Raw genomic sequence first — 14,008 nt, 5'->3', positions numbered from 1 at the left:
CCTAACCCTAAAAAAATACAAAAACTTAAAAAAAACATATACATTCTTGAAAATAAATATTATGGACCCCACGGATGGGGAATGGACAGTGGTGCGTTACGGGAGGGGGTGCTCTCGTGGCCACCAGACCACAAATGTACGCCCACAGGCGATTGCCAATACAGGGACCCGCGTGGTCCCTGGCTCAGGGGCTCGGGGGCGGGCTCGGGCCCAGGGGAAGGCCAGTGCATTTTCCTCCTCCACCTCAGTTAGAGGGGGAGGAGCTCGAGCTCAAACGCCTAACCCAACCCTAACCCTCCCTAACCCTAACCCTAACCCTAACCCTAACCCTAACCCTAACCCTACCCTAACCCTAACCCTAACCCTAACCCTACTCACCTCCAGGGGCCCTAATTGACGCACTTGCAGCTCACCTGGCACCTTTCTTATACCACAAGCAGACATCCGTTTGGTACCAGATTGTTGCCAACCGCGCCAACTCAGGCTTCTCGCTGCAGTGCTCCTCAGCTCTAGTTGTGCTAAACCTTGCTAATCCTGTCATCTCCCTGCCTGTCCTTCTCCCGGCAGCGTGAGTGTTTTTCTGTTTAGCATTGTGCCTGCTTGGTTTTCAGCAGTGTCTTTTGTTCTTGTACTTTAGCATTTTTCTCTGCCTGATTTTTGGCAGCTCTCTTAGTTTAGTTATCTATTTTTCCCCGTGTGTATTCCAGGTGATTTTCTGTTTTGTATTTTTCTACTTTTTGCTATTTATTACTCCTGCCTTGTAATAAATAGTCCTTTTTACCACATCCTACTCTCGTGTCTTGGGATCCAAATTCCGGCTGACGCCGAACCCTAACAATTACAATTATTATAAAGTGATGACACATTATATTTTGGACCTAAGCCATTTGCTATCTTTTTCACTTGAGGTGAACAGTGGCTAAATTATATTATTTTAAAAAAGTTTTAAATAGTTTATTACAGCAGTGGTGTCCAAAGTGCTGCCTGGGGGCCATTTGTGGTCCACGGCACAGTGTTGAAATATAATTAAACAAGACCAAAAGAAAAAAAAAACAAGCGAAAATTGGGAAAATAAAGCAGAACGGCACAATGTGTGGACAAAAACCTGAGAAAAAAATCAATAAAAATGTCCAAGTGGGCCCCCACAGCCTTTGACTTTTCAGTTTGCAGCCCTCAATAAAAAAAGTTTGGACACACATATTCTGTAGCAATTTTGACACACTCAAATAATGCAGCCACAGCACGCAAAGCATCAATATACACCAGAATATGTCAACATGACCAATGATTTTGCACATTTGGGGCTCACTTCCGATTTTATATTACTCTTACTTATTTACTTACTAAAAGGGAAGACGGTGCAACACTACCATCTTGTGGACAATTGGAAATTACTCTTTTATTCCCCCCTACTACTCCTGTAACGTGTGCTCAACTACCTTGGCTGAAACAGGTTGTCGTGCCGATTCAAGAAAAATCGATCCATCCGTAAATATCCAATTTGGCGTCTGTTTTATTTATTGTTTGTAGAAATATCGTCACATGGATCGCCTGTCTTCATTTGGAAGTAAGTTCAACGGCACCCGAGTTATGTTTTTTATGTACCGTTGCGGTTAACAAATGCGGTACATTCGCTTCACCGAGTTATTATGCTATATTAGCATATAGCAGTACAAAGGACGAGTTTTCGCTGCATGAGCGATGTCCAACTAGAATGTGGTGCTTAAACTCCTGTTTAATGGCTGAATGAGCGTTTATACGTCAAAGCTGAAGACTGCAGACAGCATTGGTTCAACTAGCTTTACTTATAGCTTTGATGCTAACCTCGAACACGATTCACTTAGATGACCCCTTCGACAAACCACCATGCAGAGGCTGCTCATCCTACCTAACGGAGCCTTACATCAAGTGTGCTGAATGTGGACCTTCTCCTTTCTTACTCTGTCTCCAGGTGAGTAGATGGCAAATTAAACGTCTCTTGATACCAGCATCCCATTAAAATTCAGTTTGTCCATTTCTTTGTCAAGTGTTTTACCAGAGGATTTGAATACAAGAAACATCAGAGTGATCACAAGTATGAAATCATGGTAAGTCGACGTGAATATGTTCAGATTGCCCCAGCATGTGTCTTCATTAATCTTTTTCTGTATTCAGACATCAGACTTCCCGGTTCTGGAGCCCGGTTGGACGGCGCAGGAGGAGCTGGCGCTGCTGGAGGCCGTTATGGACTGTGGCTTTGGCAACTGGCCAGTGATTTGATTTGCTTCAGTCCTTCTCAAACCTGGCTGTTGTTGCAATCTTAACTGTATTTGATGTGTTTCTAAACCTCCAGGCAGGATGTCTCCTACCAAATGCGCAGCAAAAGCAAAGAGGAGTGCGAGAGCCACTACATGAAGAATTTTATCAACAACCCGCTCTTCTCCTCCACCCTGCTCAGCCTGCGCAAAACTAAAGATGCTTGCTTTGCGGATGGTGCCATTCCTTTCAAACGTGAGTAGCCATGTCTTGGACTTGGGGACTATGATTTCCGCGTTAACGGAATCGATGAACACAAAATGCAGTTTTTATTATGAAGGGAGGGAAAAAAAAGCCCTGTGTGGAAAAAGTGATTGCCCCCTAAACCTAATAACTGGTTGCCACCCTTAGCAGCAACAACTGCGACCTTAACTGAGGCAAGTGAGGCCTGCACTTCTTTGGATGTTGTTGTGGGGTCTTTTGTGACCTCTCGGTTGAGTTGTTGCCGCACTCTTGGGGTCATTTTGGTTGGCCGACCACTCCTGGAAAGGTTCACCACTCTTCCATGTTTTGGCCATTTGTGGATAATGGTTCTCACTGTGGTTCGCTGGAGTCCCAAAGCTTTAAAAATGTCTTTATAACCTTTTCCACACTGATAGACCTCAATTAATCTCAGTTTAAGTTGTTTTAACAGGGGGGGTCAATCACCTTTTCACACAGGGCCATGTAGGTTTGGATTTTTTAGAATAAAATGTAAAAAAAACCCTGCATTTTGTGTTCTGCTGTGTTGTCATTGACTAATATTTAAAAATGTATTTGATCTGAAACATGTAAGTGTGACAAGCATGCAAAAAAATATATAATATAGGAAGGGGGCAAACACCTTTTCACACCACTGTATGTGATTGAAGTATTTCCATTTTATTGTTTTCAACGGGCATGTCATAAAATTCCATAAAAAGAAAAGGGCATCATTTTTAGACAAAACTAGTATGTTTTCCTTTCTTACGCGCTTGTTTGGGCACCTCTCAAGCACCGGCAGTTTCAAAAGTACAGATTTGGCGCCGGTATTTGGATGATACGTAAAGGATACCGTAAACGATTGGGTAATGGGGAAAGATATTTTTGGCCGTGACAATGTAATGTCTATCATCTTTAATTACAACCTGTATAACCCAATTATTAACACTGTCAAGAAGAAATGTTGTCTTTTTTAATGGCCAACACATGCGTACTCATGTCTTTGCTAACATGTTCATTTCACAGCAACTGATGAGCCCCCTCGGCCCACCTTTGACTCTGTGCTGTCACAAGACATGGCGGGATACATGCCTGCTCGTGCAGACTTCATGGAGGTGAGGGGCTGTGCCCTTTTTAATTCATATGACCAAACTAGATGTGAGGGTCAATCATGCCCCGATCGCTGCCTCGCAGGGAACGTCTCATCCTTTTATTTACCTTCGCCTCTGACATTGTTGTCAAACATGAGCCCTTCAATCCAGATGACTAATAACTCTCTCGCTGTGTCAACAAGGAGTTCGACAACTACGCAGAATGGGATATCAAGGACATTGATTTTGTGGATGATGACTCAGACATCCTGCGAGGTGCGTAGTAACCGATGCGCTTAGTGACCAAATGAAAGATTTAACAACAGGACACGCAACTTTATTTGTGTGTCTGTTTCAGCACTCAAGCTGGCAGTGGTTGATATATACTATTCAAGATTAAAGGAGCGACAACGCAGGAAGAAGTAGGACAGCTGTTATTTATCACTTTGTAAAGACCACTGTCTGTCACTAGATGGCACTATACCCACCTGTACTTCCAGCATCAATAAACGTATTCACAGTAGACTTTCAAACCGATTCAAACTCAAATATGTTTTGCAATCCAACAAAGCCGTAAAAATGGCTAGAAGTGGTATTAAAATATTTAAGCCGTCTTTCAAGCTGCTTTGCCAAAGGATGTAGGTCCTCATCCATACCTTAAATGCTTCATATCGTGTATGATAACGCTACACAGCCTCCATGTTGCGCTCACAATTATTCTGTCTCTATTGTTATGTTTTTCTTTACAAAATGTGCAATAAATGACTTTACAAGGGCAATTTCAATGACCCAAAGGTACTACAGACCTGCCAACGTGTTTCCTTTTTTTGTACTTGGCACGCATTTTGACCCTTTAATACACTTGCACGCATCGCTGCGCCGGTTTCAGTTTTGAGTTCAGTCTGTGTCAAGGCATCAGCGTATACGAGAGTTATGGTTGCTCACAGAGTTTAAGTCATGTCACACGCTAAACCCAGACGAATAGCTTTCAAAGCAGGGGTGTCCAAAGTGCGGCCTACGGACCATTTGTGGCCTGTGGCTTGTTTTTATTGGCCTGCGGCACACTGTAGAAATAAAATTAAACAAAAAAAGCCAGGAAAAAATAGTGCAAACGACCTCATGTAACAAAACAGCAGTAATGTGTAATATGATTTATACGTACGGATAATTACACAAATTGAACAAACTACATGCAGTGAAAATATTGTACTGTTCAAAGTTTCCTCATTTTGCAACATGAACAGGATTTTCTTGTTTTCCAGAATTATTCGAGACCATGGACTGATCAACATGCGCAAATTCCAGGGTGAGTGTTCCTCTCAAAACCGGGGGAAGCGTCTGATACGTTGCTGTCTGCGGTCGCCATGGTTACGGGCAAAACAGCCGCAGCGTGAAATGAGCGCAGTTAACCCCTGTAGCCCTTCTCGGCGAGCGAAAAAGCATCCGGCACTGCTCGCTTCGACCATCAGGGATGCACAGAAGCATTATTACACTGCGAATGCTCCTCACCGGGAACGCCATGTTGTCCGTAATCCGCCTCATGTGGCCTCAGAGCTCAGACATTGAAATGAGACGTGCCGCCACGTGTGGCTGTGAAACTGATTGGGAAGTTGAAGTTGTCCGCTCATGATTTATTTATTTTAGCGCCCTCACTCCCTCCTTTCCTTCCACTTATTTCTCTGGTCTCTGGAGACAAAAGGCAAGTCAGAGTAGCCGACGAGCTGCAGACTGGTTGTCATGGAGACTGTCAGAGATTGTGTGTCTCCCTCCAGTGTGTGCTCAGGTGTGTGCGTGTGCGCACCATAATGGAAAGCACTACCCGGCCCTGAGAGGCTCACACACACACACAGTATCGTGTGTCGGCGCCCGGAGGGAAGCGCACAGTCAAGGCAGTGTGTTCAGCGTCATTTTGTACAAATGTATGATGGCACGTTGCCACAGTGACATGCCAGCATCCACTTTGTGTGCTCGGCAGCAGCTAATTATATAGGACGGTGGAACTTGACCGACACACACATCTTCTCTCACACACACACACACACACACACACACAAACACACGCAACCTCTCATTCTAGCCTTCTTCCCTTGAGCGTTACTCGGCAACGCAGGCCAAGTGTTGAGACAATGGGCACACCACAGTTAAAGACCGTTGTCTTTTTCCTCTCTCAAACACCTCCGTTATTCTGTAGTTCAGAGTTTCCCAACTTTTCTTGAGCCAAAGCGCATATTTTACAGAAGAAGAATCTCATGGCTCGCCACCAAACAAAAATGTTAGATGAATGGTGAACACAGAGGTGAATTTTGTACCTTCTGCCATCTAGTGGAAGAAATCCGTAATTTTTTTTTTTCAAAATGCCATTCAATTTTTTTTTAGAATTCTGTTTTTTACCTTTGCCACTTATTTCACCAGCATAGAGTGTGTGCTCTTTGGCCTAGGGAATAAAATGTATGTTCATGAAATGCAAAAATCCTAACATCTATCGATGCAATACATCACTGGACAATTTTACCCAGTAATTCAGCGACGGGTGTGGCTTGGGTAATTTTTTCTAATGGGGTGTCAGCCTCTGCACACTTTGCTACAAAATCCTCAACAAACTGTAATGCATGTGCTTGTGGGTAAGGAAGATGTAGTCACTAATGCAAGTCCAATTGTGTTATACTTTTGGATACTTTTTATGACACACTTATTACACAGTGAGACAGGATTTGGCCAAGGTCGCTGTTATTGTGAGTAGTTGAGTAGTGATGTTCGAGTACTTTGTGGAAATTCACCTAATGTGCCTGCTTAATTTTAAATAGTAGTGTATTTCATACCATAGCATACAGAATACAAGAGATTTTATGAATTAAATAAATTACTAATTCATTTATGCATTATTACGAATTGTTAATAAATTACTATTTAAGTTATTTATTTATTTATTGTAAAGTATCATAAGAACTATCATAAGAATGAAAACTTTATTAACAATTCACAAACGACTGTTTCATTCCACAAACATCAGCTCAAATGACTGAACTATCGAAACTATCGATATTATGATTTGAGAATCGATTTTAGAGCATGAAGAGCTTGTATCGGAAGTATTGATATTTTGGTATCATTCTGCACATCAGTAATGTTTAGCATGTTTGTTGACGGAATGAACGTGCCTGGTCTTATTTCACGCAGAACTTGCACGACGTCGCATTTCATTCACATTATGTCCATTTCTGTGAGATTCCGCGTTTAAAAATACGGTCTGTTAACACAGAAATCATAGGGCCGTAGATATATCGCTGGCAAACATACATTATTTGTAGTTCATAAATAAATAATTTTATCACCAATTAAATTAAATTCTATAATTTGCTGCAGCACAATGGTTGTGAATTACTCTTGTAGTTATAGCCCCCACAGTAACTTGTGTCTAAGAAAATATTAGCATTCCTATAACGATGAAATATAGCAATGAGGTGACTTAATTTTTTTTTTTTCTTTTTTTTTTTTTTTACCCTGAACCTGTTTTGTGTCTCAACTCTTACATTTGGGATAATCTGCTTAAAAAAAGAAAAAAAGTAAAAGTTGTCGTATTTCAAACTTTTTTCCAAGTGTATACTCAATTTCCACAAATAAGTATGATTTCAACTTTAAAAAAAGGAAGACCTTCTTTCAAGTTAGCTGATTTAGTCTGATGAAAAAATGTGCTTGCTGCTTAGTGTAGTTTTAGCTTAACGTGGTTGTAAGGTATATTCTATATATTATTATGTGGTATATTCCCACGTATTTTATTAAGCAGATGCTTGCTTGTTATGTCATTTTTTTAGGGAGATGTGTGTGCGTGCATGTGCCTGTCCTCACCTTCTCTTCTTCTCTGTCCCTTATGGTCTTGCAGTTCTGGAGCGTTGCTACCCGAAGGAGGTGCAGGAGCTCTATGACGTCATGAGACGATTTGCACGAGTCACTGGACCTGTTGAACACGACAAGTTCATTGAGAGTCACGCACGTTAGTATTTGGAAGCACCCGAATCTTAAATGTCAATTATATGCTTGCAACATGAGACACACTTGCACTTGCACCTGATGTGATGTACCTTTCATACATACTGTACCTGTGTACAGTATTCATACCAGGCATACATCATAATCTTCTACAATCATGCATTTGTATTTTTTATGGTTTTCGAGTTCTCGCACTTTCCCAGTAATGTGTCACCAGTGTGTTAAATGAGGAGTTCTATTTTTGTCCCTGCATACTGTAGTGGAGTTTGAGCTGAGGCGGGAGATCCGCAACCTGCAAGAGTACAGGAAAGCCGGGATCAAGTCTTTCTGCAGTGAGTCCAGGCCAAACCTATCCCACTTTACTCACTTGCCATTGCATCGTTTTTATAGCCGAGCGTGCTGTGTGCTCGGCAGGCGCCAAAGTGTACGAGCGGGTGAAGCGGCTGCGCGAGGACGAGCGCAGGAAGAGGACCATGTTGTGCGACGTGCTGCAGTACATCCAGGACGGCAGAGCATGCCAGCAGTGGCTCAGCAAACAGGCCGCCATGTGAGTTTGATGTCGTTACCGTGTATTTGTGTGGCTCCTCTGCAAAGTTCTGGTATGTATTTTTAGCCTCCTTAATGAGCCTCTTGTTTAGTTTTCCATCCCAGTGGGTTTATCTGAGCATGCGCCAAGCGTTTGTAATTACTCTAGCTTCACTTCAGTATGATGATTCATCTTTTTTTTAGTGCAGTAAACAGAAGCCAGAAACACTGTCCTTATATAGTGTGTGTGTGTGTGCCCGTGCACGCTCGTAGTGACTCGTATGTTCATTTTATCTCCTGGCTACAGAGATGCTGGCATCACACCGGCTGTCACTACAATCACAACATCAGGTATGAAGCCTCCCAGCACCTCCCAGCACCATCCCATCATTTGTCACAACACTTCTCCATGAATACTCCTCTATGCATCAGGAGCACTCTAAAGGTTCCAGTGTGCTCACTTTTCCACACACACACAGACTGTTATTGTTGTGTTTCCACAGCAACAGGCAGGCGGAGCGCCCCTCCCCTCAACCTAACCGGGCTGCCCGGGACGGAGAAGCTCAATGAACGAGAGAAAGAGGTAGCGTTTTTTTTTTTTAACATTTTTTATTTGAAATGTGTGCCCGGCGGGCTGGTGTCCACTATAAACTAGGTCATCTGGCCAGTGTGACGTGCGGCCGTATTTGAGCATGAAACCCATCGTCAGCTTATGTACGAACGCTGCCCAGAAATGCACATTATTTAAGAGCAACAAATAAATCCGACTAATATCATATGACATGTCATCATGTGTGTTTTTGTGCAGTTGTGTCAAGTGGTACGCTTGGTGCCAGGCGCTTACCTGGAGTATAAGCAGGCGCTGCTCAACGAGTGTCGGCGTCAGGGCGGTCTACGTCTTGCTCAGGCCCGAGCGCTCATCAAGATCGATGTCAACAAGACGCGCAAAATCTACGACTTCCTGATCAAGGAGGGATACATCACCAAGGCGTAGGAGCCTACGTGTGTGTGTGTGTGTGTGTACTGTCTGTGTGTAGTTTGTGTGACTAGTGTTTTTTTGCTCTGTGTTACGTGTATTAAAGTGATACGTTTGGAACACGAGTCAAAAGAGATGGATTTATTTCTAGGAGTGTACCGATCCAATATTGCCATCGGTCCGATATCAGCCAAAAAACAGATTATATTGGCTTGCTTCTAAAATCTCAGCTATTGGAATCCTGATACAAGCAGTCTATTCCATTATGCTTATTGTGGATGAAACGATACACCACATGCAGCAACTAAATGGGTGAGTTTTTCACATTCCTACTGTTGCTATTACACTCTGGTTGAGTAATATCACTTCAAGCCTTTTGTAACATTCCACCCTCCTAAACAAGTAAAAGTATGTATGATCGGTGCTGATATTGGATTGATATCCGTACTCCCCAATATTCAAGGCTGCAATATCGGGAGTGAAAAAGTTGTATCGGGACACCCGGATTTATTTCTGCTGTCATAAACTATGTGTGGTGATATGAAAAAACATACTTCAACTTGGACTTGGATTTTGTTGCATGCTCAACTGAATCGAGGATGGCCAGAGGGGTCAGTATCTGCTGTGACCACCATTTGCCTCAGATACCGTATACAGCCAAGCGGAGCATACCAAACATGCTGAATGGGTGTGTATGCTGGCCATGCAAGTATGGGGATGTACTGACATGAGGTGATGCTTGGGGATGAATGACACAACAATGGGCCTCAGGCTTGTGCATTCAAAATGCCATCAATACAGTAAAATGCATGTGTTGTGGATGGAAGGGCCCACACAGGTCACAGCACACACACACACACCCTGTAGCTCATCCTCTGGGTCGAGGAGTCGTGACTAACCAGATCGGCGCCCCGGAGCTGAACTCTGCTCCGCCTTTCTCCTCCGCCACCAGTTTACGTGCTTCCTCGCTCTTAGCCTTAAACAAGAAAGCCGTGCATAGCCCCCCCCCCACCCACTCCTATACATACAAAAAATAATAGTTAATTTTTTTTGCATATTCTGGCTGAGCAACCACCTAATATAGAAATATTTGTGTTTGGGGGAGGTACCTGTGTTCACTTCGGTTATACCATCAATCAATCAAAATAATATCAATATTATTAATCCAGAACAAGCACTTTTACACATTCATTTTGATGTAGCTCTTGTGGAACCTGTTAGGTGTTCCTAATGTTGTGGCTGTAGTGTGAACAAGCATGTGATCAGACAAGGCCTATCTAGATAGAAGCGTGACGAGTTTGGTGGTGGTATCACCATTATCTTGTGACACACGCACGGAGGTTAATCAAATTCACCGGTTGAACAATGTGGCTACGGGTGCTCATCATTGAGAATGTCTGAGTCCCTGACTCATCTTACATTTCTAAGTCTGTTCAGCCTGCAGCGCTCTATGCTTTTGTGACATTACTTCCTGTGTCCTGAAACACTTATCAAGGACTTTTCCACAGTCCAGAAAATTATAGTAAAGATCCACGCATCCACGCTCTATACCACTTTGTCCCCACACTAAAGCACTGCACATAAAGTACATAAAGTTTTGACAAGAGGTGACAGTTTGACCCTGGAACAGATTATTAGTACTTCTGATGACATATTGTTCAAGTAAACAAAGCTTTGTAAAGGCTGAATTATTTTAGTCATGCGTGTTATGGAAAGTGGTGGTACCTAAAACGGCCAATTTCAAATCTAACAAACACAAGCATCAAAACTTGCATGATTAAAAAAAATGTTTTAAGTGTAATGTTACGTGGCGCCGTTGCGTGTCGCCGTTACGCCCTTTACGTTGACTGTGACGGGTGAGCTGAGCAAGAAGGCGGACGCAGTAAGCCTCTGGCGTTTTTGGGTGGACTTTGTCGTCATGTTGGCGTGTCGTGCACATTGCGTGGACTCCGCCGACCCCTCCCACCCTGCCGGCACCTCAGCGTGATTTGAGTGGACTGACTTTGACGCTAAATGTGGAAAGAAGCCCACCCGAGCACGGTGCACTGTTACGGCCGTTGCGTTCAAAATCCTCCATCGTCATCTTCACCATCTTCCCGAGCGGTGAGTTGACTTTTCTAACACCCGACACCCAACACTTAAAAAAAAAAAAAAAAAAGCTGAGCTGTTTTTTTTTATTATTGACGAATGCATTCAGGGTACGATATACAGTATATAACTACTAAATACTACTATATATGTATATATACAGTACAGTCCCTATATACATATACGCACACACACACACACACACACACACACACACATTATATATACACAGTATATTCCAAAGGTGCTTGATAGTCTTGGAATTAAAGTTATTGCATAGCAAAGGCGAATGTGACGCAACAGATGAGGAATTAAAACAAATGTGCATATAAAATTGGTGAATTATCGCAAAATATGCAGTTTATGCATTAAAGTAAAACTATCATTTTGAGCTGTAAGGTGCTGGGAAGGCTTTATAACAGATCTTGGGTGTGCTTTAATGCACTGACACTTGTGGCATCAGTCACTTAAAAGTTAAAAGAAAAAGTATTATTTTGTTCCATCCGTAAAAAAAAAAAAAAAAAAATCTAAGCATCACTTCTGTATCCTGCCAACTGTTGAACACAGACATTAAAACGTAGACTGACCTGTTGACAAGGAGGAGGTAAGAAAAGTGTTTATGCCACATGTGTCAAACTCGTGCCCTGGAGGGCCGAGACGCTGCAGGTTTTCTCTCCAACCAGTTTCTTCAGCAGGTGATTTAATTGATGAGCTCCTTCCCTCAAACTGAAAGTGTGATCATTAAAATCACCTGCTTTAGTGACTGGCTGGAAAGACAACCTGCAGTGTCTCGGCCCACCATGGCACGAGTTTGACACCCCTGGTTTATGCTTTGACACGTTACACTCCTCTTGCAATACACCAGCATATCTAACAAAATGCTAAAGTTGCTCCTTATTTCCCCCTCCCTTTTATTTTTCTAAGAAGGCTAAAAAAATGTTAAAGAATGTTAAAGACATTAACTATTAGTTATTAGTATCAACTTGGTAGCTTCCTTCGTGTTATCCCGGCAGAAACCGACTGATCCCTTACAACAGCCCTTTTTACTGCAAATGTTGATCCGATATCGTAGGTGAACCTCTGAACACCTCGTATGCACGCAGGAAATAAGGCTCTTCCAGGAAGTTCGCTTTTTTTGGGAGGTGCCGTTAATGTTACACAAAGGGGATTGCAGGGAGAGGAGCGAGCTGGTTTAGCTAAGATGACGCCTCGACACAGTAAGGTTTCAATCCCGATTTCACGGACTGAAATCAAAATTGAAACCGGTGAAATGCAACAAAACGTGCACCTGGAGCACAGCGAAGCATATTCAAGGGTCAAAATGCGTACAAAAGCACAAAGAGTACAAAAAAGTCATTCATTTCAAAGAGACGACTCCTAGAGCCGATTCGTTCGCTACCGACACATCACTAGTTTGATCAGCAAAGTAAATACAAACGGAACGGAGCAGCACAAAATGGTTTGCGTTCACAGAGAGCCTACTTTAATACATCGCCAAAGGAATGTACAGTTGAAAAGCCAGCATTTAAAGAAATGCTGCAAACATCTGACAGCACAAATTGCCGGTGAGAAAATACACGTCACAAACGGCAATTCCACGACTTCACAGAGTGAAGGATGACATATTAAATATTCTCAATGTTAAATAAAAAAATAGTACAGTCCTGTCATCCTGTCCATCATCCTCCATGAACAAAGAAGTAGCTTGCTAACATACAAATATGGCAGTGAGCAATGTTTGTTTTTCACTTTGTACTGCTGTTAACAGTACCTGGTGGAGGTCTGTGTTCTAACTTTTCTAACCATTCCAGTTATTCTTATCACATGGCTATTCCACTACTTGGGTTCCTCAACACACAGTCAGTTGTCAATGTGCGTGCAGTCAACCTTTTTTGAGGAAGCGTGGCTCTCGTTTTTCCGGCTGGTGGCTCGGGTTTCCTCGTTTGTGTCAGGCAAGGTGGAACCAGAGCCCTGTGGAATCTTTCCACACCAAGCAGGTGCGTAGAGGCAGAGGCGCGGCGGTGGTGGGCCACCTACTGAAAGATAAGAATGATCAATGATGCTGCGTCAAATAAACTGGGATGGTGCACACTGTCTTCACTGTTTGATTCTTTTGAGTGACAGCATTCCTGTTGTCCAGCACAGAAGATTAGTGCAGCCATAACCTCCAAATTCAGTCCCTTCCTCCTCCACCATGTGTATAAATAACCATGTGCTGCTGGTGGTGCATCGTTTATTTGGTTCCCCTGTCTTCTTCTTCATGTGCCTGTTGATATGGCAGCCATGTTAGGGTGCTCCGTGGGTTGCCACAGCAACACGCTCGTTCGTGATAAGGTGATGTTTGCTGTTTCCTCTTAATTAATCAGTCGGCTCTTTCTCAATATCGACAATTTGGGGGCTATGTATTTATTATTAGTATTACGAGTATGGCAATAGAAAAGACACGGAAGCTGCAGGAAGGTAACAGACCTCATGTTGCCACAAAGCTGCCACAAAGGGGCCGAGGTACACATTTTAAAATACATTTTCTACAGTGCCTTTTAAAGTGTGATATATATTTTCAACATTTTGTCTCAACAAAAGTCATTAAAGAAATCATGACCATTTAAAGCAGTGGTCTCAAACTCGCGGCCCGCCGGCCATTTGCGACCCACCAAATTGTATCTTGCGGCCCGCGACTGGACATCAAAGAGTAGTGTAACTGCAGCCCGCAACATCCGGGCAAGCTCAGTGTTACTTACATACTTCCAGGGGCAAGTAAACACCAACACTGAACTAAGAGTGGTGTTATCACATGGATGTATTGTGAATTGTATCGTATCGTGAGGTACCCTGAGATTCCCAGCCCTACTCCCAATACTTGATG

At 42.9% G+C, this 14,008-nt stretch overlaps 2 protein-coding genes and 1 long non-coding RNA gene across 4 annotated transcripts in view; 2 read left to right on the top strand and 1 right to left on the bottom strand.

Annotated features, from left to right (window-relative positions):
- The first annotated feature begins 1,411 nt into the window (after positions 1-1,411).
- LOC129190790 (transcriptional adapter 2-alpha-like) lies at positions 1,412-9,578 on the top strand. The gene is made up of 15 exons (XM_054793384.1): positions 1,412-1,567; positions 1,845-1,951; positions 2,028-2,087; positions 2,155-2,246; positions 2,333-2,490; positions 3,502-3,590; positions 3,770-3,842; positions 3,925-3,988; positions 4,829-4,872; positions 7,447-7,557; positions 7,814-7,885; positions 7,968-8,100; positions 8,386-8,429; positions 8,582-8,661; positions 8,887-9,578. The coding sequence occupies exons 1-15, from the start codon at positions 1,543-1,545 to the stop codon at positions 9,070-9,072; spliced, it is 1,338 nt and encodes a 445-aa protein (XP_054649359.1). The 5' UTR covers positions 1,412-1,542; the 3' UTR covers positions 9,073-9,578.
- Positions 9,579-10,886: 1,308 nt separating this feature from the next.
- dusp14 (dual specificity phosphatase 14) overlaps positions 10,887-14,008 on the top strand; it is an 18,765-nt gene continuing 15,643 nt past the window's right edge. Inside the window, exon 1 of one of the 2 annotated variants that reach the window (XM_054793386.1) lies at positions 10,887-11,157. The gene's annotated coding sequence lies outside the window, so the exon portion shown is untranslated. The remainder of the gene's footprint in view (positions 11,158-14,008) is intronic. The other variant, XM_054793385.1, reaches the window with a different exon arrangement.
- LOC129190792 (uncharacterized) overlaps positions 12,050-14,008 on the bottom strand; it is a 12,428-nt gene continuing 10,469 nt past the window's right edge. The window contains exon 3 of the long non-coding RNA XR_008573079.1: positions 12,050-13,178. This is a non-coding gene — a long non-coding RNA (uncharacterized LOC129190792). The remainder of the gene's footprint in view (positions 13,179-14,008) is intronic.

Source organism: Dunckerocampus dactyliophorus, chromosome 12, assembly GCF_027744805.1.
Source record: "Dunckerocampus dactyliophorus isolate RoL2022-P2 chromosome 12, RoL_Ddac_1.1, whole genome shotgun sequence".
NCBI classification, from domain to species: domain Eukaryota; kingdom Metazoa; phylum Chordata; class Actinopteri; order Syngnathiformes; family Syngnathidae; genus Dunckerocampus; species Dunckerocampus dactyliophorus.
The sequence above is the reverse complement of the archived record's forward strand: the minus strand, read 5'-3'. Positions and strand labels throughout refer to the sequence as shown.

Coding starts and splice junctions, on each gene's coding strand:
- LOC129190790 (XM_054793384.1), top strand. CDS start 1,543: ATGGATCGCCTGTCTTCATTTGGAA. Junction 1,568..1,844: donor TCGCCTGTCTTCATTTGGAA/GTAAGTTCAACG, acceptor CGATTCACTTAG/ATGACCCCTTCGACAAACCA. Junction 1,952..2,027: donor CTTTCTTACTCTGTCTCCAG/GTGAGTAGATGG, acceptor TTCTTTGTCAAG/TGTTTTACCAGAGGATTTGA.